A 23,831-nucleotide genomic window follows, 5' to 3' on the forward strand; every position below is an offset into this window, starting at 1 on the left:
TGTATTTTTGCTCAATGCAGCTGCAGGGGAATTCTGTGCATTTGCCTGATATCCTCTCTAAGCACTTCTGCCTGGCAGCTGTCCTTCCAAAATCCAAAGCTTTAGCCCAAATCTGTTTTTAGCCTTTCCCTTGGTAAGGAATATATATATTGCAAGGAATTGATACAAAGAAAAGACAAAATTGATGAGGAAGAACTTTTGATGGACTGAGAATAAACATGACTGAAGGTTTCTCATGTCTTTTCTCAGTCAGAGTGAGCACCACAAAAATCAGCCTGAAAAAAAAAAAATGTTAAAAATGTTCAAAAGCTTAAAAAATAAGGCTCCCCTAAGATTAAAGCCACAGGAGATCCTCAGCACATGGTGACTTTTACAGACACAAGGGGATGTCCACAGAGCAGTTTAAATGTGAAGAACCAGCCCTTGTGTAACCCACATCAAAGCTCATTTTACCTGCAGTGAGACACTTGTCTTGGTAAAATTAGCCCCTGTTCCTTCTGAGCAGCACTCCCTATTCCCTCCCCAGCAAAACATTTTTAGCTACACAAAGCTAAAATTACCATTTCCATCTAAATCTGAATACAAAAGCTTTCTCACCCAGTCCAGATTATTATATGGAAAGGTGATAAGCACCAGTACCACATTTAGGAACCCCATTTGTGAAGTGGTTTGAGGAGGAAGGCTGGAGATGTGTTCCAAAGCCCTTTCTGCAGGGAACATTCCCATCTCCACGGAGAACATCGCTCACGTCCCGGTCTGACCTGCAGGAGCTGCACCAGCAGTAGAAAAAGAGTGAACAATGTGTCAGATTTTGGAAGTTCTCCTTGCATGAATAACTTTGGGAGCAATATCTCTGCTGTTCTGAAGTGAGTGACTGCCAGGGAAGCCTGGAACTGTACTTCAGCCAAAATGCATTTGTTCCCATAGAATTCCAAGGAGAAAACTCCTGTTGACTGAGAAAAACCCATTTATTATCCAAAGGTTTGTATTTATAGTCTGTTTCAAGAGAGCTCCTCCCTCCTTCTCTCCTGTTCTCTCTCACCTTTTTAATAACCTCTTTTCTTTTTGTATTTTGCACACTGAGGGAGGAAATAATTCTATGTCTCTCTGCTGACAGTGGGTTCTGTTGCTCTTCCAAATGGAAACAGCAACTAATGCCCCTGCTGATATTTCCTTGTGCTATGGATCATTCTCCTCTCTGTCAGTCTATTCTAAAGAAAAAATTAGGAAAGTAAAAGGATGATATTTCTTCTTTTGATATTTATTTAGACTAGAACATTTTTAGACAATTTTACGTTAGGGTGGTTTTTTATTTTTTTTTTTTTTTGTGAAAGAACATTCTAGAGCCCTGAAATGAGATACTGAGGAGTAGAACTGCTGTGGGGGAGAAAAAATATGTCCACACAAATGCCATTACTACTGAACTCCTTTACTTCAGTCACACACAGAGCTTTCTACACTGACAGGTCTCAAATATTCATGCGATCGGGTTTTATTGGCATCAACACTTAGGGGAGGTCAGTGGCAGAGTCACATGCAGGAGCATCCAGAAAAAAGCAGCACTTGAGAATCACATGGGAGAGTTCACACAAAGTCTAGCACAGTCAGAGAATCAAATCCACTCGGCTCAGTCAGCTCCATTTTCTGTGATGGAGCAGTGCAGCACAGGCTGTGATGTCCCTGCTGTGCCAGGGACAGGATGAGATCACAGTGTCCACATGTGCTTCTTCAGCTCTAGAAATGCCCACCAAGCTTTGCCATTTGCATTATTCAGAGCTGCACACATTCTGCTCCTGTCTCATTGATCAAGTCAGTCTTTGGACTGTAAAAAAATTACAAATAATGGATTTGCAGTTTTCTGCTTTACAACTCACTAGAACAAGAAACAATTGTTGACATGTACACAACTTTATTTTAAGGACACAGCAATCACAATGACAGAAACAGAACCATTACTTTAATACTGTAAGCTTTCCTCTGGGAACTGACTCGCACACAGTTAGATCCAAAAGCGTTTTGAAACAGTATCTTGGGGGAAAACACAGCAAACCTTAATATATTAACTTCAAACTTTATGTGCTTATCTCCTCCTTTTGGTAGCTGGTGGCAGTTAAAGCTTTTCAAAGTCATGGCCACTTGAATTCATTGCCTCAGGGTGCATTACCCTTCCCATGAATAACACGGTACCTGTGGAGAAAGTGGGAGAGGAGGAAGGCAGGGAAAGGTGTCAGAAGCAGCTGAGGATTGAAGATGATGAATACCAACAATAACCTCTAGAGCAGTGCTGTGTGATTGTTATAGGAACAAATGCCTCAGAACTTGGTACAAGAAATGGCTCAAGAGCCCTGCTTGAAGACAGCAACCAAACCTGAGCACTTGGGTTTGTCTGGAGAGGAAGGGCAGTCAACAGGATTTTTACAGAAGGTTTCCAACCTCAGATTTCTGGATTAGTAACAAGCTTTGAGGCTTTAGCTACAGTTGTTGGCAACCCCTCTTTCTACATGAAACAAGTGTTCTGCAATTTAAGACCTGCCCCAAAGTGACCAAGTTCCACTCTGTCCTGATTTGAACTTTTTGGGGAGATTTTTGGATATTGAGCAGCAATAAAGGCCAAATACCCTCCTCCACATATATTTTCTGTCTAATGTATCTACAGCAGTAAGAATATTCAATTTTATTAGGGTTAAAACCCCCTAAGAGCTGGTATCCTGCCTTGCTGGCCTGGTTTCAGCTGGGATGGATTTTATTCTCCTCTCAGTGGCTCGTTCAGTGCTGTGATCTAATGAAGTCCCACAAGTGACTCTGCCTAACCAGACTAAACCTCACTGCCACTGAATGGTTTAGTAAACACTGATCCTGTGATGGGAGCACAAACACAGACCCATAAAAACTCCATGGGTGCACAGCAATGTTTTATCACCCAGTCACATCCACATCATTACAGCAAATTACAAATATGAGACTCAGGAATTACTTAATCCTTGCCCCTTTTGCTGCTGAGTGCTGCTCTCATCCCTCACCTGCCACAGAGCACTTGGAGAGCACAACAGAATTGTTCCCAGCTGTAATGTCCCTCCATTATGCAAATCATTTGATTCTGGGAATGTATTTCACTGCTCTGACTGCAGCCAAGCTCTCAGGGAGTGCAATGATTATGGATACTGAGGGCAGTAACACTCTGTTCTCACAACAGAAATGGTGAATTTTTCGTTTCTGTGAGCGTTTTTCAGGGTTATGTCAGATGTTGGTGTTCTATTTGGACAAAGATTCAGGGCCATGGAGAGGGTGAGTCTTTCAACATTGGGCATTTTAAAATAAACTAAAGGAAATTCATAATACAAGCCCAGCCCATTGGTCAAAACATGCAATTTTCCTTTGACTGCTTGAGGATGTGCTGTGAAAAACTTAGAGAAGTCTGCAATATTCTCACCTGTTCTTCTATTTCTGACCAAAAAGAAGAAGGGATGGTCCACTATGACTTGGGGGTAGAGCACTGCCATTCTGCTGATGGCAATCATTCCTGGAGGAAACAGAACACAGAACTTTGTCAAACAGCTCTGCCTGTTCTCCTGATCTTCCCACAGCCACTGAAGTCCCACACTCAACCAAAAAACAGCAGGAAAATATTCACTGAAAAGGAAAGAGACCTGCAGAGTAATTGCCTATTCTGGCTTTAAGAATGATTAACAATTCAGAGTGCTGCAATTTCCCAGGCTGAGGGAGCAGCATATAAATTTTAAGATCCAGAGCCTTCAGAGGAGTTATGAGTCCTGCTCACTCACAGAGGGAAGTGCACTGCATTAACCAGCACTGCTGACCTGTTTTACACAGTGGAGAGGGAAAAGGAACCCTTCATAACTAGGGAATATGCAAAAAATTAAATAGGCTGATCCTGCAGCTTTTGGCTGGGTCTTTAAATAATGCAGAGCTGAAGGTAAAATTATCTATGAATCAGGCAGAATTTGACCCTTTGTTATTTTTATTTGGAGGTGCATGGATTTCTCCAGGATATTATTATTAATTCCTAGTGTTTCATTTACTTCTAAATTTTCACTCCGCTGTTCATAAAGACTGGAGTATGTCCATAGAGACAGCTGGGCACGATTCAGCCCAGACCTGGCAAGTAATTCTTCCTTTCTTCAAAGACTGGCAAAGTAGAGGCAATTAGAAATCACCTAATGATACATATGGACAACAAATGGAACTTGTTTCCATGTGACAATCATGTAAACCAAGAACCTGCCCCCAGCATTAACAGGGGACAGCTCTGCTTCTGCATTCAGCACTTCCCATCTCATATCTCTGAATATGAGCTGCATTAAAATGCAGCTGCCACAACAACCCTCATCCTCCCTCTAACTCTGCTGGATCAAATGCCTCTGACCAGCTCAATTAGCAGGTGAAAAATGATGAAAGCTCAAGTTCCATAAAGGAAACAAACTGCAGTCTGTACTCTCCTGACAATCAGAAACAAAATAAAGAAGAGGTTTTTCAGAGGATGCTCAAAATTCTTTGTAAAACATGTTACAAAAATGCCAACACTTCTGATTTGCAGAATTCTCTTCTGCAAGCAACACACTTGCTATGCTGTGTCTCCATGCTGCTATTTAGCTTTCCTGGCTATACAGCAAATCAGTTGTAAAAAATTAATTAGCACAGAATACTCAGACATTTGATTTAATTCTGCTTTTCAGTCAGGTACCTGAGGCAGCAGCAGCTTCTGATCCTTCCTCATTAACTTCTAGAAATGCCTTGTGAAATGCCTTTGCAAGGTAAAGTTCTTTGTTATCTGCAGAGGAAAGGGGAACATATTTCAAGTGGCTCAACAATAAGATTGAAGCATTTTAAGAACCCTCCCCAAACACTGCCAAAAACCCAAGACTATTATCCACCTTCTACACCAGGCAGGGAAGGAGATGAGCTCTCTTGCATTAGAACACCTTCTGCCAATACCTTTCAACAGCAGCATTTACCTCACTCACATTTGTAGTGCTCTCCTGCACCATGGATATTAAAATAGCTCAGGACTGCCTGGAGCCCAGTATAGCAGAGAGGGGAAAAACAGCCCTTGGAATCAAGATTTTAAATACAATTAGTGGGAAAAACTATTATGACATTAAAGGCAAATACTTAGACTTAAAAATATTCATTTCTGCACTAGGTAGAACACAGACTTCCTCCAGGAAAATGAGGTCTTTTTCCTTCTTCCTCTATTTTATTTACAAGAAGCTGAAGATAAATATTTATTGCAAGAAGCACCACAGAGCTGGTTTTTTTCAAACTTGTTTGTTTCCCATCCTTTGTCAGTATTTTAATTCCAGTCCCAGCCTGCTCCTGCTGCAGTCAGTGAATGTTTCACTGGTTTGTGCTGGATGCTGAAGGATCAGCTCTACTGGAATACTCAGTGGCTGTAATACCAACACCACGAGGAGCAGCAGTTGGAGAAGTCTTTCCCCAGCAGATCTCATTTGCTGCTCTGTGCACTCAGCACTGAATTAAACCTCCCAGTTCAGCTGCTGCACTTCAATCACACCAACAGAAGTCCCAGATCATCCCCTCAGGGACTGTGTGCAATAAAACACATAAATAGACGAGGCTGCTAATACTGGTACCAGTTCTAGGCTTCAGTCCCAAGCCTTCAGCAATGCTGTCCTGAAAGCTGGGATCGAGTTTCTACCCTGCTTCTTTAAAACATGGGACATGCAGCACCCACTTGTCTTTAAACTTGTCTTTAACATTAAGCAAAACTCTTAAATCCAAATACATTTTAATGTTCATTAACAAGGAAACGCCCACTTAGCCTAATCATGTATTTCAATTAATTCTTTATTACTGCAGCACTGAAGCCTGATCCTGTGCTCTGTAATATTCACAGAAATATTCCACATTTTTTCTCCCAGTGCTTTATTTTGCATAGTTTGGTGGTGCAGATGGAACTCCAAGGTGTATTCCTGATGGGAAACAACATCTCAGAAGATTGGTCTCCACCTGATGGGCTCAGAGCCCTAATTCTGAGAGTACAAACATTGCAACCATTTGCCGTCAGGTATAAAAGGTTGCCTACTTGTGAATGCTTTCAAGATCTTTCAGGATCTGAGTATTAAAACCAACATTTTAAGTTGACAGGAACACAGAAAGTGCCTCTGCTGATAAGAGCAGTAGATCCAGTTACCAGCTATGGAATTGTTGCTTCAGAAGAAGATGGGAAAAGCCCTGTGGATGAAAACTGCAGCACAACTTACAAGAGAAAAATACCCTCTCACCCAGCATGTGCCTTATACCCTAACCCAAGTTTCTATACACAGAGTGCCTTAATTCAGTGTAGTATAGAGACTTCTGATGGCCCTGGAGCAATTTCATTTTTTTTCAGTCCTGCCAATCTCAAGGAACACCCAGCAAAGATCCCTGTGGTTAAGTTTTTCATGAGAGAAGCACTTTCTATTTGTTTTCCATTTGTTGCCTTTCACTTCATTGGATATCTTTGTCCTTGGATGATGAAAAGAGCAATTCCACATCCCAAATTACCTTCTCTAGATTCTTCTGTGTATATTGCCACTATCACATCCTTCCCATTCATCTCTCCCTGCAGTGAATGAATCTATTTTCCTATGAAAGCACAATGTTGTCCCTGGGAGTTGAGGCAGCCTTTCCTTTGATCCAGGTTGTGACTGTCACATCCCTGCCTGCCACGCTCCCATCTCACACCCATCTCCTCAGGATTATCCACCTTTCCTTGCAGCTTTCCCAGGGGCCCACCTGAGCATCTCCCATCACTTCATTTCTCTCCAGGAGCTTCTCTGATTGTGGATTTCCACAAGAACCAGCCTGACTTGGTTGTGAGTATCTCAGGGAAGTCCCCTGGGTATTTGGTGCCAAAGTTTCAACTTTGTGCAGGCCCAAGGCTGACCCATGGGGAGTGGGAGGGAGCTGGAGCTGCCCCCTAATGAACACGACTCTGCTGGCACCACACTTCATTTGTCACTACTCTCCATATGTCTGCAAACTCCCACTCAGCTGCCAACTGGCTGCTCTGCAAGTCTCATTTTAAAAAAAAATACCATGTGGGTTTATATTGGCTCTTCTTGCTTAGGCTGTCCCAGAAAAATTATATGGATGTCAGTCAAGACTTCCAAGAGTTATTTACTGGACTGATGCTCTCCTAACTACTTCATATTGTGAAAGGAAGTCACTGAGATCCCTTTGTTGCTTGCTGGCACCCAGGTCAGCTTGCATTAAAAGCAGCTGCTTTTAAGGTTTTAAAACAGACAGGAATATTATAATCATTTGAAGGAGAAGGGGAGTTTTAGTATTGAAATTAGTTCAATGCTAAGTCTTGAGTGGTGTTAAAACACTCAAGCAGCAAATTGATGTGATATGATAAAATCACAATGATAACATCTCAAATAGCAGAAGTTGTTTCAAGATTATTTTGGACACCTGATGGAATCAGATGCAAGTAAACATTGTCAGAGTCTTTTCTGAAAGTGAGAGCCAGGATACAGGAGAGCTGACAGCCCAACAGGAATGTCCTCCTACTCACTCGTGGCAATTGTCAAAGAACTTAATTTCTGCAAGGGAGTAACATTTGAAAAGTGCACCTGGATTAACACTTTCTCTTTGGCTGCTCAGAATCCAGACATTCCTGAAGGTAAAGCTGCTCCTTCTGGCTCCATTTTTCAAATTGAGGGGAAACAGCAAAAAATTCTGAATATTGAAAAATAATCCTGTCATTTGGTTTATATCCACTAAAGCCACACAGAATTTTGCTGAACTCACCAATCTGCCTGCATCTGGTGACAGGATTAGGGTCACTCAAATTGCAATGCCAGAGCAGCAGAACAGGAGGAGAGGACTTTGAAACACAACCAAATTTCTCAAAAATCTCTTTAGATTTAATTTGATTTATGTTTTCCTAAATTAAATGTCCAGTTAAAGATTTTGTTGAAATACCTGCATTTACCTCATGAAGTGCCAGATTTTCCAGAGGGCTGACCCTGAGATGCACATAAGCTTCCAACTTCCACTTCCCTGCTACCTGATGGCCCTTTCAGGGGTCTGTAAAAGTCAGCTTTAAATGATTTGTCTTTATGACTTATTCTCCCTTCCTCCAGCCATGTTTTAAATTATGAAAATTAGGAAGAAGGAAAGTATTCTGTATTTTAATTACTTAAAACTTAATTTAGACAGCATCATCTGTGGGGTTTTCATTTAAGACATTACCTCAAAACCATTTTTTCATGCTTAATTTACAAATAACCTTTTCATGCCCAGGTGGAACAACCTGTTTTCAGTGAAAAGCAGGAAAGCTACAATAAAACCCATGAATTTTCTCTATACACTGCTCTATACTTAAGTAACAAGTAAATCTTTAAAGAGGAGTTAATTCAGTCATGCAGAACACAGTGTTTTGATTTTGCACAGTACAATTGTCAGAAATATAAAACTTTAAACAAATCATTAGTCACATGGATTGAGAGACAAGCATATGATTCTTTCTGCCAACCTCTTGATAAATAGATGGCCCTGATATATAAATGAATTTTACATAGATCCAAATAAAAGCCAGGTGCTGCCTTTGTGGTTCCCTGTGCATTTTCTGTTCTCCTTGGAGCTTTTTCTCAAGTAAATAATTTCCCATAAATAGACCAGAATTTAGTGGGAAGCTGACTCTTCTTTGAGCTGACAGAGGAATTGAAGGTGTTTTTCTTCAGAAAAATGCTATTTCTTTGAAAAAAGGGGTTTTTCATTTATTTCAACTCTTTTCATATTAGCTAAAGCCAGCTTTTCCCCAGTTTCACTGGAAAAATGGAAGTGGCAAACCAGTGGAATAAGCTACATGATACACTATAAAGAATATTCCAAACATAACAAAAATGAAAGGATATGAACATCACAAATATTCCTCTGTGAACGTGGGAGGAAGGTTTGCCTTTATTACCAGTGTGTTTTGACTGAGGCACACAGGTGTGACTGTCCCAGGGTCAAACAAGAACCTACCTGGATGGCTGGGGAGTATCACATAGAGCTAAAAAACCCCAAATCTTACAGGTGGCAATGTGCCACCTCAATACAGAGCAGCTGTGGCTGCCCCTGGATCCCTGGAAGTGTCCAAGGCCAGGCTGGACAGGGCTTGGAGCAACCCAGGATAGCAGAAGGTGTCCCTGCCCATGGCAGGGGGTGGAATGAGATGTTCTTTATGGTCTCTTCCAACCCAAACCATTCTGTGACTCTATGAACAGCTTTAGGAGGTATTAAAAGCATAAATATCTCATTTCCACATGGATTTTAAAAGGTATTGAATATTTCAACTTCTGCTGAATGCAGGTGGCATTTGTAACTAAATGGCTTTTATCTCCAAACTTCCTTCCCGTGCTGCTTCCAGGTATCTGGGGACAGGAATTAATTGTGCAGCAGCTCAATGCTCCTCATGCTGGGAACAAACCCTGGGTGTGAATCCCATCTGCCACCCGTGCACTGCTCCATGGTGCAGCTGCCTCTTGCAGGGGATCACACTTTGTCTCCAGTTCTAATGAGACCCAGTTCTGAAGCACTCAGAGTGAACTTTCCCAGGTAAAAAATGTATTTCCTCATCTACCTCGAGAGACAAGAAGTTCTTACCAGACATGGCAGTGAGGTCAGCGCTGCTGCTGAACAGCTCTGTAATTCCCAGACCTCTCCAGACATCCTTCAGATCAATTTCCTGTTCTACTGTGAACCTGGAGAATGGAAGAGAAAATTATAAAAAGCCAGATGTAAGCACTACTTACTGTTATTAGAAGATTAAATTTTCTAGGTGAAAACACCAAGATAAATAATGCAAAGTAGGAGATCCGGTGCTAGTGACACCTTCCAAAAAATGCTTATAAACAAATGAGTTTACTCACAGCTGGATTTTTTTCTAATATAGAAGCAATCAAAAATATGCTAATGGTATGTGCAGACCCTGCCCATAAAACTGCAGTGTAAAATTATGCAGCAGCTAATGGAAATGCTTACTTTTTACACAAGAGGTTTTCTCTAAAACCTGAATTTAATTGTGCAGATACTAGAACAGAATATCAAATGAGGCAAAGGACAGCAGAACTTCCCAGAGAGCTGCTGGCAAAGGAGGAGTAAGAAAGATACTCCATTTTTACTTTGATAGCATAAGAAAGACCAACTATGAATATGAATATAAAGCATTTTTGATTCAGCTTCTAATTAGTGTGGTGGCACAATTGTAATTGGGTTTTGATTGTGAGTAAAGAGTGGGGAAAACAAATAGTTGTTAGTGTAAATGCACTGAGTATAACCTGGCAAAAACTCTGTTCTAGGCTGGGTTAGTGTGTTGGAAGGACAAACTAGGATCTATCCTGAGGGCAGAATTTTGGACAATCTGGGATAGTGGAAAACAAGCAAAAGCTTGTTCCATTTACAGACTGATTTTCAAACATTGTAAAAGCTATGCCTGGTGTCAGTAAAACAAAACAAAAAACCTTTATGCATGGCCAGAAAGAGATTGGACAGCTGGAGAAACAGAGAAATATGGCAGAAAAATATTAGTAATGGCAGCCCCAAGCAGAAAATACCAGATGTCTCCAGATAAACACAGGAGAGTGACTAGAACTGCTTGCATGGGGTGAGTTCTGGGTGCTCTGGAGAACGCCCAGATGAATTATAGTGATTTACAATGTGCTGGCAGTGGCTGGCTGTAGCTGTCCAACACAAAGCATGAGCTGTAGGACTCTGTTCTGCTTCCTGCAGCCACAGCTCAGTCCTTGGTGACAGGGCAAAGAAGTGCTAGAAGCAAATCAAAGTGCTTCTGTGCAATCTCCTTTTTTGGGATTAAACTCCCCAAGTCCATGGAAAAACAACATGTTCTTTTCAGGTGAAAGCCTGGCCCAGAGCTGTGGGCAGAGCACAGCTGAGGAAAAGCTGAGATGTCCAACACCTTGGCATGCACCAGCCTTGGCAGCTTGAAAAAGAATCATCTGCACATCAAGCAGAACTGGATAAGAGTCAAGTGGATCTTCCTCACTTACACAAACCTGAAACAAATCCAGTACATAATCTACTTTCATAATGAACTTATAAATGACACTGGAAGCCAAAAATCTGGGGTGGAATGGATATCATCCAGAATTATCATTATCCAGAGAAGAATTTTAGGACTTAAAATGGGATCTGGAGATAGTTCAGGCCTGATAAATCACTGGTGGCATCAGCAGTGCTCATGCACCCTGCCCAGACCAATTCCAGGGCATGCAAGGAAGAAAACCACAGGAACTGATTCTTGTGGTTTTATTGCCTTGGAATTCTCTAAAGAATCAGAAGAGACCAACAAAAATTCAAGTACTGAAGAAGCTTCTCATGGTATTCTGGCAGCTTCTGCGTCAGTTACTGTGGTAACAAGTCTGCAAGTTGCTCATTCAATCAAATGTCCCTGACCTTTAGGCTCTAAAACTAAAACCACTTTTACTCTCACAAGGTATTTGTAAAACATGTCCAGAACTACTTTAAAGACTTTGGTAAAAACCCTAAAAATTATGAATTGAGACTTGATTGCCAATGCTATAGAACAGTGCAGTCCAGAGGTCCTGCTTTGTACAGTAAAGAAGTCCATAGAAAATAAACTCAGAAATATTTCCTTCTATATTTACATTAAAATGTTTTGAAACCACTTCCAACTGTACATACCATACACAGAATGCAAATGAATGTTAAAATGCATTTTATAAAAATTTCAGTGCTGTCTGTTTCCCTTTTTGATTTTTATTTCACTCCAAAATTAAATGTATCAAGCTTTCAAGACAATTTAGGTAGGAGCCAGCAGCGTCAAATCAGTAAGGAATATCAGGATAAGAAAGCAGCAAGCAAAGTCTGCATGGAAAACAAACTTTGAGGTAAAAAATAAGAAAAATAACTGCAAACAAAGCATCTTTTTCCAACTGCAGAGTATCAAAGCAAGACAGAGATGGAAGGCAGGTGGGTTTGAGTCTGTGCCATCAGACAGCAAACACACTCGTGCTCAGCAATGCAACGTGACCCAGAAAGCAGCTGTGGCACAGGAGGCTCCTGCACACCGAGCAAGGGGGAGGCTTGGGAGAGGTTCAGGGAAAAGATAAACCTGGGAAGCCTCACTGAACGTGGATCTGAGGAAAGGGAAGCAAACAGGTCGGTTATAAAGCCAAAGGATGCCTGGGGAAGGACAACAGCAGCCACTGGGGCCTCCCTGCCTGCAACCTCCAAAGGCAAATCCTGGGCAGGTGGATGAGTGAAGGGCTGCCCAGCAGCTCCAGAGGTGAGGTCCTGCTTTTTAGGACCAACAAAACAGACCAAAAATACCACAGCAGCTGTACAAATATCAAATGATCCCTTCACGAAAATAAACCTAATTACTTCCCTTCTTGGAGTTTTGTCTTGTGGTAAAAGCCCACTCCCAAACAGATCTCCCCTCTTTCCTCACATGTTCTGGAAAGCAGTGAGAGGAATAGATCAATTATTAATGAGATTTCCGATATTTTAGCTGACATCACAACAGGCCTTTTCTCAAAAGTAACAGGGCAGCTTCCACACTCTGAAATTGAATTTCAGGCTCTGCAGTTTGACATAAACATTCAGCAGGAGTTACCCCTCAGTCAGATCTGGATTTCTGTGCACTCCTTACAGACAGTGAGGATGGCATTCAAAATCAAAGCTGACAACCTAGAGCACAGAACTGACATTCCATCTCATTTCCCAGACTTTGGCAATGTTGAGCTCCACGATACTACCCCTGACACTTGGTTATTTGCACTGTTTGTTGCACATAACGAACCAGATGGTAATTTTTGATTTCCCCCACAATCTCTTAGGAACTCCTGATGCTAAAAATACTCTGAAAATCTGATTTAAATACTTCAGTATCAAAAATCACGGAATAGTAGCAACTGAGAGCTTTAAAAACCACAAAGGGAAGTCTGAGAAACAGACACTGAAGAGAAGATTAGGTGGAGAAACCAGCAATTCTCTGGAGATTTTAGCAGAGAATCAGGCCATTGTAATGAAATTTAAAACTTGCACAAGCATTAGAATAAAATGATGCATTTATGTCACTGACATTCTGTAGTTATGCATTAACACTCCACATCAGGCCATCTTCTACTTTAGCGCTTTTAAGAAAGAAAAAAAGATGTCTTCATCTTCTATGGTGTCATGCAACCCTTAAAACACTGCATTTTCTGTGATTTTTAGATGCTCAGGATCCACAGCCAAGGAGGATGAGGGTACAGAGTCTGTTGATCCAGGAGAGGGGAACTGCAGCCTGGAGTGATTCACCCCAAACACCATCATTTCAAAATTCCAAAGGGTTCTGAGTGAGCCAAAGCAAGAAAACCCCAGGTTTTTAGATTGGTTCTGATGGGTGAAATCCTGCTGAAGGACAGGCAAACAGAGGAATGGCTGCAGTGCCTGACATCAGTATTCCTGCTAGGAGAACAGGCCCTGGGGACTGAGGCACTGTTTGCACCCAGGCTGCAGTGCCAAGCTGTCAGCTGCTATCAGTTCCAGCATCCCGGCTGGAATTTCAGCCAGGTTGTCCCCAGGTGCTAGAAGCAGCCTCCAGGATTTCATACTCTGAAAACAAACAAGCAAAGAGAGCAGAAAAAACCCCACTAACAGCAAAACCAGGCAAAAAAAACAACCATTCAGCTGCTCTGGGCAGGGGAAGCAAGGCAGGATGTGGGGCTTTCTCTGGCAAAATCCTTCCTTCCAGGGCTAAATCTGCAGGACCTGGGTGGGAATGTATTCCAGAAGGAGTTTTGTGCCTCTTCTGTGCTTGGATCTCAAGGACCATCAGCACTGGCCCATTCCTCATCAAAAGGAGACTTGAGACAGCAGGTTAAAAAGTAAAACCAGAAAGCTCAAGGATTTTTTCTTTCATTTTGGTTTGGATTTTCATTGTGGGGTGTTTTTAGTACTTGCTGTTTCTTTCTTTTAAAGAAAACAACCTTCAGCTAACACCACTCATCATTTTGGCACCATCTGAAGTTTTTAAAGCTATTTTAAATGCACAAAAAAGCAAGAAGGTTGTTTCAGAAATTTGGGCACACTGGAACAATCCTTAAGAGGAGATCTGCAAACTGTAGCACCACTAGTAGGTATCAGCTCCTCCCATACTCTTCAAGTAATTTATGTTGGAGAGACAGCTTTGTAAATTAGATTCATGGTCTGTTTCACTCCTATGCAAAAAGTGGATTAAAATGTTGATCATTTTAGTCTGGGTTAAACTGGAAACAATGACTTGGAAATGAAAATGAGGAAGTATAATTTAACAATTCTGTACAAATCTCTCCTTTGCCATTAAGAGGAATAATACACAATTTCATTTGCACACAGATAATGCAGACAGAAATTGCAAAGTTGTGATTAACTCTGCTTTGGCAAGTCATTCAGTCCCATTACAAATGTATAAGTTTAAAAAATGTTCACTTTATAATTGGATAGCATCTCTCAAGATATAAAAATTTAATTTTATTCCACTGCTGCTTTCAATTTCTCAGTGGACAGAGCCTGGAGGCCACATTTCATAACATGCCTTTCTGAGTCACAGCATCAAATATTTATGAAGTGTTTATTTAGAGCATTGACAAAATCCTGTAGATCACCTCTGAATCCCTAAAGGGAATCCAACACCTTGGGAGCAATTAATATCTGGATTTTTTTGTAAGGAGTCTGTGGAATTCCTACACAGAATTCCAAGCTCAGGATAGTTCTTTTGTAATCTGAAAACACTGAAGGTGATTAGCATGTGTTTCTACCTGGTTTGCCTCTGTATAGCCTGAATTTGCAGGTGTTTATCCCATTCTTTCAGGTTCTTGGATAAGAACCAAGCAGCCTGAGGGCAGAATAAATAAGGACATTTTATAATCACACAAACCTCAGGCTTCAAATTCCCATCTGAGAATCTGGCTCCAGAGAACCCTGGAGTCTCTGCTAACAGAACCCCAAATCACCAATAAAAACTAAATCCAAGTCATAAACATAATTAATATGTTTTCAATGCCATTCCTGTGTTTAGATACTGAAGAGCCTCATTTTTAGAGATTCTCTCCATAACCAGTGGAGGATCTCCATGATCTGCTGTGGCTCTCCCACTCCAGAAATTCTTGGAGAGAAGGTGCCCAACTTCAGCATTTGGTGCACAGGCTGCTGTGCCAGGTATAAAAGAAAAGCTGAAGGATGGAAGAATCCTCAGATTTTTCATAAATATCTGGGTTTGCCCAAGCCTGCAGGAAAAGCAGCCTAAGAGAAAACTCCCCTCTCACATGTTTTAGTGGACATCCAGAGGCCTCTGGGACCTGAAGCTCCAAGAGAAAAACAAGAAACAAATCCCAGGAACAGAGTCCAGTGGGTTCAGTCTGTGTAAAACCTGCAATGCAGCTCTTTGCTGCTCTCCCTGCTTCTCCAAAAGAACTGGGGTTTAAAATAAGAGAGAAACTTACTATGGGGAGTGAAAAACAGCCCCAAAATGCTGCTGGACCCTCAACTCTCTGTCTTTAAGCTCTACAGAGAAGTGGATTCCATCTGAGTTTGGGATGAGGGCACGCTGACAGCACCAGTCCAACTGAACCTAATTCATCCTGGCTGGCCTCGTTTATTGTGCTCAGCTCCTGGCCAGGGGTCCCTGCCTGGGAAAGGATGGACTGCAGGGAGTCTGAACCTGTGAAATGGAACAAGCTCACATCTCCAAGTCACCTGAAATCAAAGAACTTTTTTAATGATTAAAGGATTCACTTGGGTTTATTTTTTCTGCAGCCACGTACTCAGTGCACGGTGCCACAAAAATGATGTGATTCCTTTCAGAGATGGGCTCCATTGTTACATAAACACTTCCATGAAATCATCATGAATCACTTGAAGGACAATGTGATCCAGCTGTACATTATTAGTGACACTGAGTAGTAAACAACTCTGCTACCAAGGCAGGCAGAGCACAGGCATGAGGAAATATCTGAAGGTGGATGAAGCAGGATTCCAGGAAAGATCCTAATGGTGCATGTGGGCAAATCTGCACTGAGCACACAGCCTCTGTCTGCAAATGGACTGACAGAAATTCCAGCCCTTCTGGTACTGATGTCTTGTTATTCTTTGCTGCACTGAGGAGAAAAAGCAGCACTTCTTACAGCTGGGAAAAAAAACAAACCCAAAATTGACTGGAATTACCCCTCAACACTCATCCATTTGTATCTGCACAGACACACACCACTAGAACTTCTGAAAATAGCAGCACATAGAAACCTAATTAGCACCTAAATGAAACATTTGGTAGTTCAGACTTCCAATATTTCTGTGGCTCCTATCTAAATGGAACTTATCCATAATGAGTTCTGCACTACTCTGTGCATCATTCTGAGTGGATGTACCTCTGATGAGGGAACTTTCCTTTCTGGAGAGCTCTCCTCTGACAGGGGTGCAGATGCAGTGCAGGTGTGCTGCTGAAATAAACAGCACTCTGCACTGCACTCCCCAGGCCTTGCTGTCAAAGCCACCCTCCCACAGGTGCTGCATCACTCCAGGCTTGAGCAAGATCAGTTCAAGTTTTCCCTACTCTGCTCCTCCAGCAATTTGGATGCAATTCCCCCTTCCAGTGACACAGGAGCACGCTCTCACCTTGGCAAATACACTTCCACTTTTTGCTTCTTCACAGAATTAGCCCATTCATTAATCAAGGAGGCCTTGACCAGAGGTTCCAGTGTGGCCAGGGGAACCTCCTGCCTGGAAAGGACAATCATCATGCTGATCTCATCCCCCTCATAGGGTATTTCCAGGACCTGGTAGATCCCTCCTGCTTCATTGGAGCCATCACTGAACTCTCCTAGAGGAGAAAACAAAAACCCTGTCAGAACATTTTTCTTCTATTAGGCCTATTAGTTTAAATAGGCCTAATCCTAGGTAGTATTTACTAGATACTGGAACTAGAAATGACCCTCTTTATTCTGTATAAAATTTATATTGGTTTCTTCATCACAGAATTTGAGGCTCACATTTGATTTCTTAAAGAATACAAGCTCAAGCTATCACACAGTTTGTAGATAATCACAGTTCTGGGACATAACTTTCAGTGGTTAGGCAGAGAAAAGACTAAAATTTAAGGCTGCTGAGACTTTCAGGGAAAATGGGCAGAGTTTTTTATTCAGGAGAGAGGATTTTTCAGTGATGGGATTGAGCAAAACGTTGCCAGTGCCAAACATTTTAAAACCCACTTGGAGTTCAAGCTCCAACTAAAAATGATCATTAGTTTTGCTGTTCAAAGAACCTCTATTTTACTGGTCCAACAGTAATGAGCAAACATTATTCATTTGAATGTTTAGCAGAGCACAAGAAAAATATTTTTGTGATAAGCTCAAGAATTGCGAAGAGCTTAAATCCAATGGATAAACATTCTGAAATCCATCCTGTGGCACCAAGCAAGTCATTATAAATGTTGCTACCAGTTATAATACACACATTAGGGAAAATAAAACCCAACTCTGAGTCCCTTCTTTGGGCAAGCAGCACATTAAAAATTCTAGGTGGAAGAAGAGGCAACAATACAAATGGATATTACTGCAACAAACCCATTAAGTGAAGATTTAGTGGCTCCAAATTGCTAAAGGTCTAACTCACCATAGTAGAACTCTCCCTGTTGGTACATCATTGGAATTTGCACTTCACTTTCATCATCTTTAGTGAAAGAAAAAGTTCTGGTATTTTCAGGCCTGAACTGTGACTTCCAGTTGCCTTTAAAGTAGATTGCATTGATGAGAGCCAAATGAGTTAGAGCACCAAAGTCTCTTGAAGACACAAAATCTTTGATCATACCTAAAAAGAAACCCAGCTGTCAGTCTGCATGTCAAAGTGAGCATTAAATCCAAACTTAAGGCAGCTTGAAAAATGCAGGAAAATAAAAAGCAGTGTTAACATGTAATTTCCAATTCAGATGTTTCATTAAATCTCCAATTAAAGTGCCAGTGTTTTGTAAACCTAAATCACAGTGTAGGTGTGCAAAGCCTTCCATCAAGTACGTGTTAGGCAACTGTTTCTTGATCACTACTAAATATACCCTACAAGGAAGTCACATGGAAAAAGAGTCACATTTGGAATGTTTGCCCTGCTGCTATGAAACAGTTCAGCACTTCCATCTTAAGGTCAGAACTTGTACAAACTTTGGCTCCAATCCAAAGAAGCACTTAAATGAGTGCTTGATTTAAAGGGATTTAAGTGCACCCACTGCAGCTTCACCTGGGCCAGTTCTGAAGGAGCTGCAGTGATCTTCTGCTGAATTCAAAGCCAGGACTGAGCATCAAAAATCCACATAAATTCCCAGCATTTGTTCCAGTGACATTAGCTCTTGAAAAGCAAAAGAGGAAAACCATCTAGCATCTGCTCTATTCATGGGAGGTTCAGCAGCTGAGCATGGCAGCTGCTTTGCTCCTACTCCTGAATAAGTCATTTACATCAGAATGCAGTCTGGTACCTGCTGTAGCTCATCTCAAACGCCTTGCATTTCACCAAAATCATTCCCAGCTTGGTAAACTGGGAGCACTGACCAGATCTGTCACTGTTCTTCTGGAATTACAGCCTCCTTCAGATTGCTTTCTTGCTCACTTCTATTTTTAGCTGACATTGCAATGCAAAGTGTTAAAATAAACACATTCCTCGGTCTGATTATTACTCCTTAATCCATGGTTTAAAAAACAAATTAATTCTGCTTTCTGGAGCATATGATCCTGACTAACTGGTGTGAAATTTGTGTATCACAGGGCTGGATTTCTTCCGGGTTGCTGTTTGTACTTCATTTTATCTCGAATGTTCTAAGGAGGGAGGTGTGACCACTACTCACTTGGAGTTGGAAAAAAAACAAAAGGGAAACCAAGAAGGAAAACATTTCTAGATCTCTAGCTGGTACTCATATTTCTTTGTGTTTTTTCAGCCACATCTTGTTAATACATCAATGAAATGTTAAGACTTTTCCTGCCCAGAGAAACCTTTGATGGTTCTGTTTTCTGCTCCGAGCCTCCCATCATGATGAACGTGCTGGAACTGGAAAACCTGCCTGTGCTGTGCCCCTTTCCTAAGGGGGAAATCAGAGACAAGGAGTGGGCAGGGACCAGCTGAGGGACTGGAACCATCCCAGCCTGACACCAAGAGCCCCCCAGCTGCCCTGGTGGGCCCTGCTTTTCCTTTTCCCTCAGACAGACACCAAATCCATGGAAACACTCTGCAATCTGCTGCATCACTTACACACAGCTATTTCTGCAGCCTGAGAGAAAGGGCAGTTTGTTAGGAACAGAATGGCTGCTGTGTTCCCTTGAAAAAAAAACTAGACCATTTTCAAAATGGAATAAAAGCATTGCAGGAGGTGCTTTTCCACTTTGGAGCTGTGCTTTTCCATAAAGCATTATGGATTCTTAAGTGCTCAGACTACAAGAGGATGTGTTAATTCCTTCCAGGTGACTCCAATCCCTTCAGATTCCCAATGGTACAACTGTGTCAGAGCCAGACCTCCATGAATTACTGTTAAAATATCAAGCTTCAGAGTGGGCCAGATGAACCAGAATGAGAACATGCTTTGATCCCTACACCAGGAGACTCTCAGCTATTGGGACTCAGCATGGATCCAGGAAATGCCACCTCTCTGGGAGCTGCCAAGCCAAGCCAGCACCACACAGCTCTCAATGTGCATATTTACAACAGTAATTTTGTGCTTAACTCCCCTGCTGCAAATTTGTGTTGTGAAACTGTTGATAGCGTTCCTAAAACCAACTACCCTCTCAACATGCTATCTCGTTTCCTCACACTGAAAAATATTACATTACACACTCTGATTTTGTGGTTCAAAATTATCTTTTTATTCCCTACTATTCTATTTCTCAGTACCTTGTGAGTATGAGCTCCTCAGAGGAGGAATGATACTCCACACATCCAAAGCATGAGCCAATAACCCCTCTGCAGACAACTTTTCTGCCATTAGCAATAATTCTTCTCATGTTTTTTAACATTTAAAATACTATCAAAATGCCTACCATTAAAACAGTCTCATTCAATAAATGTTACAGATGGTAAGAACAGAGAACAAATATTCAAATAGATGCCACATGATCAACAATGACTAATGTGACAGATCATTCCTACACAGGAGAAAAATAGAAATACTAGAATTCTTTTCCTGGGAGGAGAAACTTCAGTCTCAGAACAGATAAAAGCCAAAGCACCAACCCAACATCACTGCACAAGTTTGGGATCAGAAACACTTCCTGCAGGAAGTCTACAAAAGGATCACATGGACTTACTATTTGTGTGATTCTCCACCCATTTATTGATCTGAGTAGCAACAGCTGCACTTTGGCTGAAATCTACATTCTCTACATCAGCCTTAAAGTATTTTTTCACCAGCTGCAGGAATTTGTCGCTGACATGAAACCCGTTCTGCACGTAGAGGGAGTTGGCGATGTCCAGCACGTAGTGACTTTCTTCAGCGGTTGCCATGTCAGAAAGGTCCTTCAGGAAGGCAAACTCTTCACCTGGGGAAGGGAAAAAACAGCTTCAGTGGCTCAGAAAGGAAAATTATTCCATGATTTTTCTGCTGAATATTCACGAAAATGTTTTATGCAAAGGAAAGACATCTTTTTTAAACAAACTTGTTTCTAAACCTACACACACCTTCAGATCTGAAGGAATAATCTCTGAGATCATATTACTCAGAGCCTGTATTTTCTACTAGCTAAAATTATTCTAATTAATGAGACATTTGAGTCCCACCAGTGGCAAAGCTATCAGTGGAAATCCTTTCTACACCAAAAGAGAAATTTAGAAAGTTCTTCTTACAGGTTCCATTTCTAAGTCTCACCACCAAAAATTCATAACAAAACTTCTGTTCCATCCAAAATGGCAGTTGTTTAAGGAAAAATTAACTTCAAATCTCGAAACAAAGGACCTCCCATAGTCTTTTCTATGCCAAAAGCAGGTCTAGAATTTCTCAGGATCTTTAGTGGGGCAGTACAGAACCCTTGGCAGGTAATGAGGAATCCTGGATAGGACTAAAACAGTCTGATTTAAAACAGGAAGCTTGTACTGCTGCATCATATGCCTGAAGGTGAAATTTTTAATTTAAAACCCAACAAAATAAACCTTAAAAACTGATTCCATTGATATATTCCAAGCAGGACTCATGGGAACAATTTTACTCATATCCCAGAATAGTGAACAGCCCAGAGAAAATCAACTGCACAACTCCCTCCATTACAGCTAAGGGATAATTAATTATTGTTTTAAAGACACAATGTAGAATTCAGTTGGTGCTGCAGCCTCCACAGAGAGGCATCAGCTCTGCAGTGGTTCTGACAAACACAGTTTGATGTCTGAAATTCCTCCCCAAGATCCTTTCATTGAGGACTCCAAATCTAGAACACTGCATAAGAAACTTCATTCAGGTTTCAAACCTCTTACTTGGATGTCAGTAGAACCAATTTTGCTGAAACTACTTCTTTCCTTACCAGCTTTCATTATAATCCCTAAAAACAATGCTCCTAAAAAATCCTCTCTTTCTAGAGGCCAAGGCAAGTTTATTTTGCAGCAGAAACCAAGATGAGCAGCATGAGCTACAACTGTTAAAGATTCAGGTACCCCAGACAGGGTTTTAGGTCAGTGTCTCTCAGCTCATGCAGAACCCACATGTTTGAGCCTGCCCAGGCCATCAAGGACACCGAGAAATCCAGTGATTAATAACCCATGGACACGAGCAGCCACTCCCACCCTTGCTCCTGTTTCTCTAACACAAAAAGTAAGACTTGATGGAAAGGCCTCACCGTTTTTCAAGCTGTCAAACCCCAAGGAATGTCGGATTTCCTTCAAGGTGGTTCCATGGGCTCCCAGCTCCACCATTCCCATGGCTATGGCAATGCTCAGAGGGGAGAACAGGATGTTCTCATCCTCCCTCGTGGCTCGCAGCTGGTTGTAAATGTTCACAGAGAGCTCAGAAATGGTTTCATCAGGAAAATTGGTCTTGAAGGCTTCGCTTTGCAAAGCGAGCAAAGACAGCAGTCCAAGGAAATACATGTCTTGAGATTTTAAGGCCTGCAAGATGAATTTGAGACAAAATAAGATTGCTTGAATAATATAAAATTCAACTTGAAAGGAAGAACAATAGTCAACATTTTAATCTTCAATCTGTGGGGGAAGACAATCCCTAGAGCTCAATGCACAATGCAGTTATTTGGAGGAGACACCGTTACAACAGAAGTAATGATGTATTTTCACACACAAAAAGAACTCCTGTATGTTTGTGAAATCTTCCAGCCACAGACTTCTACAGAAAAAGACCCCAAAGACAACTCCTAGCAACTCCTTCCCTACTTCCCTTTGGAATTATGGCTGTTCAGCAATGTTGACCTGGAACTGGTTTGTGTTTCTGCACCTCTCCACCAGGAAGACCCAGAAATCTGCTATTTCTTCCATTTGACCTTCTAGTAAGATGCAACTTATTTATCTAAGTCACTCTAAGCCCCCAACAAGTAAAACTGTTTCAGACACTGCCAGAGAGCTGGCTGACACCCCTGACAAAGTTACTGCTCCGTGATATTGCTCAGTTGCAAAACACATGGCAAGCAGCCAAAAATTCTTTGAAAGAAAAAGAAAAAATATCAATCATGCCTTAGTTACCAAATAAACCTCTTTTTGTTAGTAAATACCAGTGAGAAGCTGGGTAGCTCTGCTAGCTGGGAGTCAACCCTCACTCAGAGAGCCTCAGAGGACAAAGGTACTGCACAGTGAGAAAGATCCAACAGTGGGAACAAGGATGGAAACTAAATTTAAAAAAGGGTTAGCACTGATGCTTCTGACTAATCCATCCTCCCAGCTTTGCTGAAATGCTCTGGGATAAGCAACAGTTCTCACTCTACCCCAGTTTAGCTCATCACACAACTACTGATAGTAGAATTCCAGCTCCTGGAGCAGGGAATGTGTAACTTCATCCTTCCATTTTTATTTTCCTTTAAACTCCGTGCTACCTTGGCATGCAACCCACTACTGCTGCAAGTCTTGGGTGAGAAACAGCAACCACCAGAGCTCCCGTTTCAATTCCTTCCCTCTGCCACTCTGTCTCCAAGACACAACAGAGCAAATCCTGCTGAAGCAGGGGGTTGGACAGGACAAAGCTCAGAGCTTTATCCACAAGTGTTTACAAGTTGTTGTGCCAGGCTGCAGGGCTCATCAGCACTGCACAGATTTGTGTGAATGCTGCTGCTCGGCCGAATGGATTTGCATGCAGCCAGCCCAAGTGCCTCTCCTTATGCTTCCCAGCCATCCTGGGGCTGCATTACCAGGGGTTTTATAGACATGACACAAAGCAAGCTTTATACAACATTTATATTCTGCATTTCATCTTCAAAGGCCTATGTAGCATTATCTAATTCACTCACACAGCACTGAATGATCCATAATTTAAGTGTTATTACTCGCATTTTATAGCTGAGGAAATACAAAGAACAACAGGGTACACACACGTGCCTTGGCAGCCACTGGTGCCAGCACTAGTTAAGATTCCTCCTGTCCCCCAGCCTCCATCAGCCTTTTGTTCAGTCCTGAACTGGGAAAATCGAAGAGATGAACCAGTGCAGCAATCCCACATGGTTCAGGGGAAAAGGAGAGCCTGGCCGCTCCCCTGCCCCTCATCTCTTTTCCTCTGTTCTTTCCACATATGTAAGAAATATTCCCCTTTCTACATTTCCAATAAATTATCTATGGTGGCAACACTTCTGTGGATTACTTGATCAATCTTCTTCTGATTCTTAGTAAGATAGCAAAAATGTCCACTGAAGGCTCTTATTCCATTT

The 23,831-nt window shown here is 41.7% G+C and overlaps 1 protein-coding gene across 2 annotated transcripts in view; it reads right to left on the minus strand.

The window, feature by feature from the left end:
• Window positions 1-1,408: 1,408 nt before the first annotated feature.
• The window catches only part of SERPINI1 (serpin family I member 1), a 44,396-nt gene continuing 21,973 nt past the window's right edge, over window positions 1,409-23,831 (minus strand). For both annotated transcript variants that reach the window (XM_015637696.3, XM_015637697.3), the window contains 8 exons: window positions 21,807-22,074; window positions 20,292-20,522; window positions 17,626-17,820; window positions 16,630-16,834; window positions 9,619-9,716; window positions 4,703-4,789; window positions 3,431-3,520; window positions 1,409-2,187 (listed from right to left, as the gene is read on the minus strand). In XM_015637696.3, the coding sequence (XP_015493182.1) occupies window positions 2,111-2,187; window positions 3,431-3,520; window positions 4,703-4,789; window positions 9,619-9,716; window positions 16,630-16,834; window positions 17,626-17,820; window positions 20,292-20,522; window positions 21,807-22,056 (1,233 nt within the window). In that variant the 5' untranslated portion in view covers window positions 22,057-22,074 and the 3' untranslated portion in view covers window positions 1,409-2,110. The remainder of the gene's footprint in view (window positions 2,188-3,430; window positions 3,521-4,702; window positions 4,790-9,618; window positions 9,717-16,629; window positions 16,835-17,625; window positions 17,821-20,291; window positions 20,523-21,806; window positions 22,075-23,831) is intronic.

The sequence above is a fragment of the Parus major genome, chromosome 9 (assembly GCF_001522545.3).
Source record: "Parus major isolate Abel chromosome 9, Parus_major1.1, whole genome shotgun sequence".
Taxonomy (NCBI): Eukaryota; Metazoa; Chordata; class Aves; order Passeriformes; family Paridae; genus Parus; species Parus major.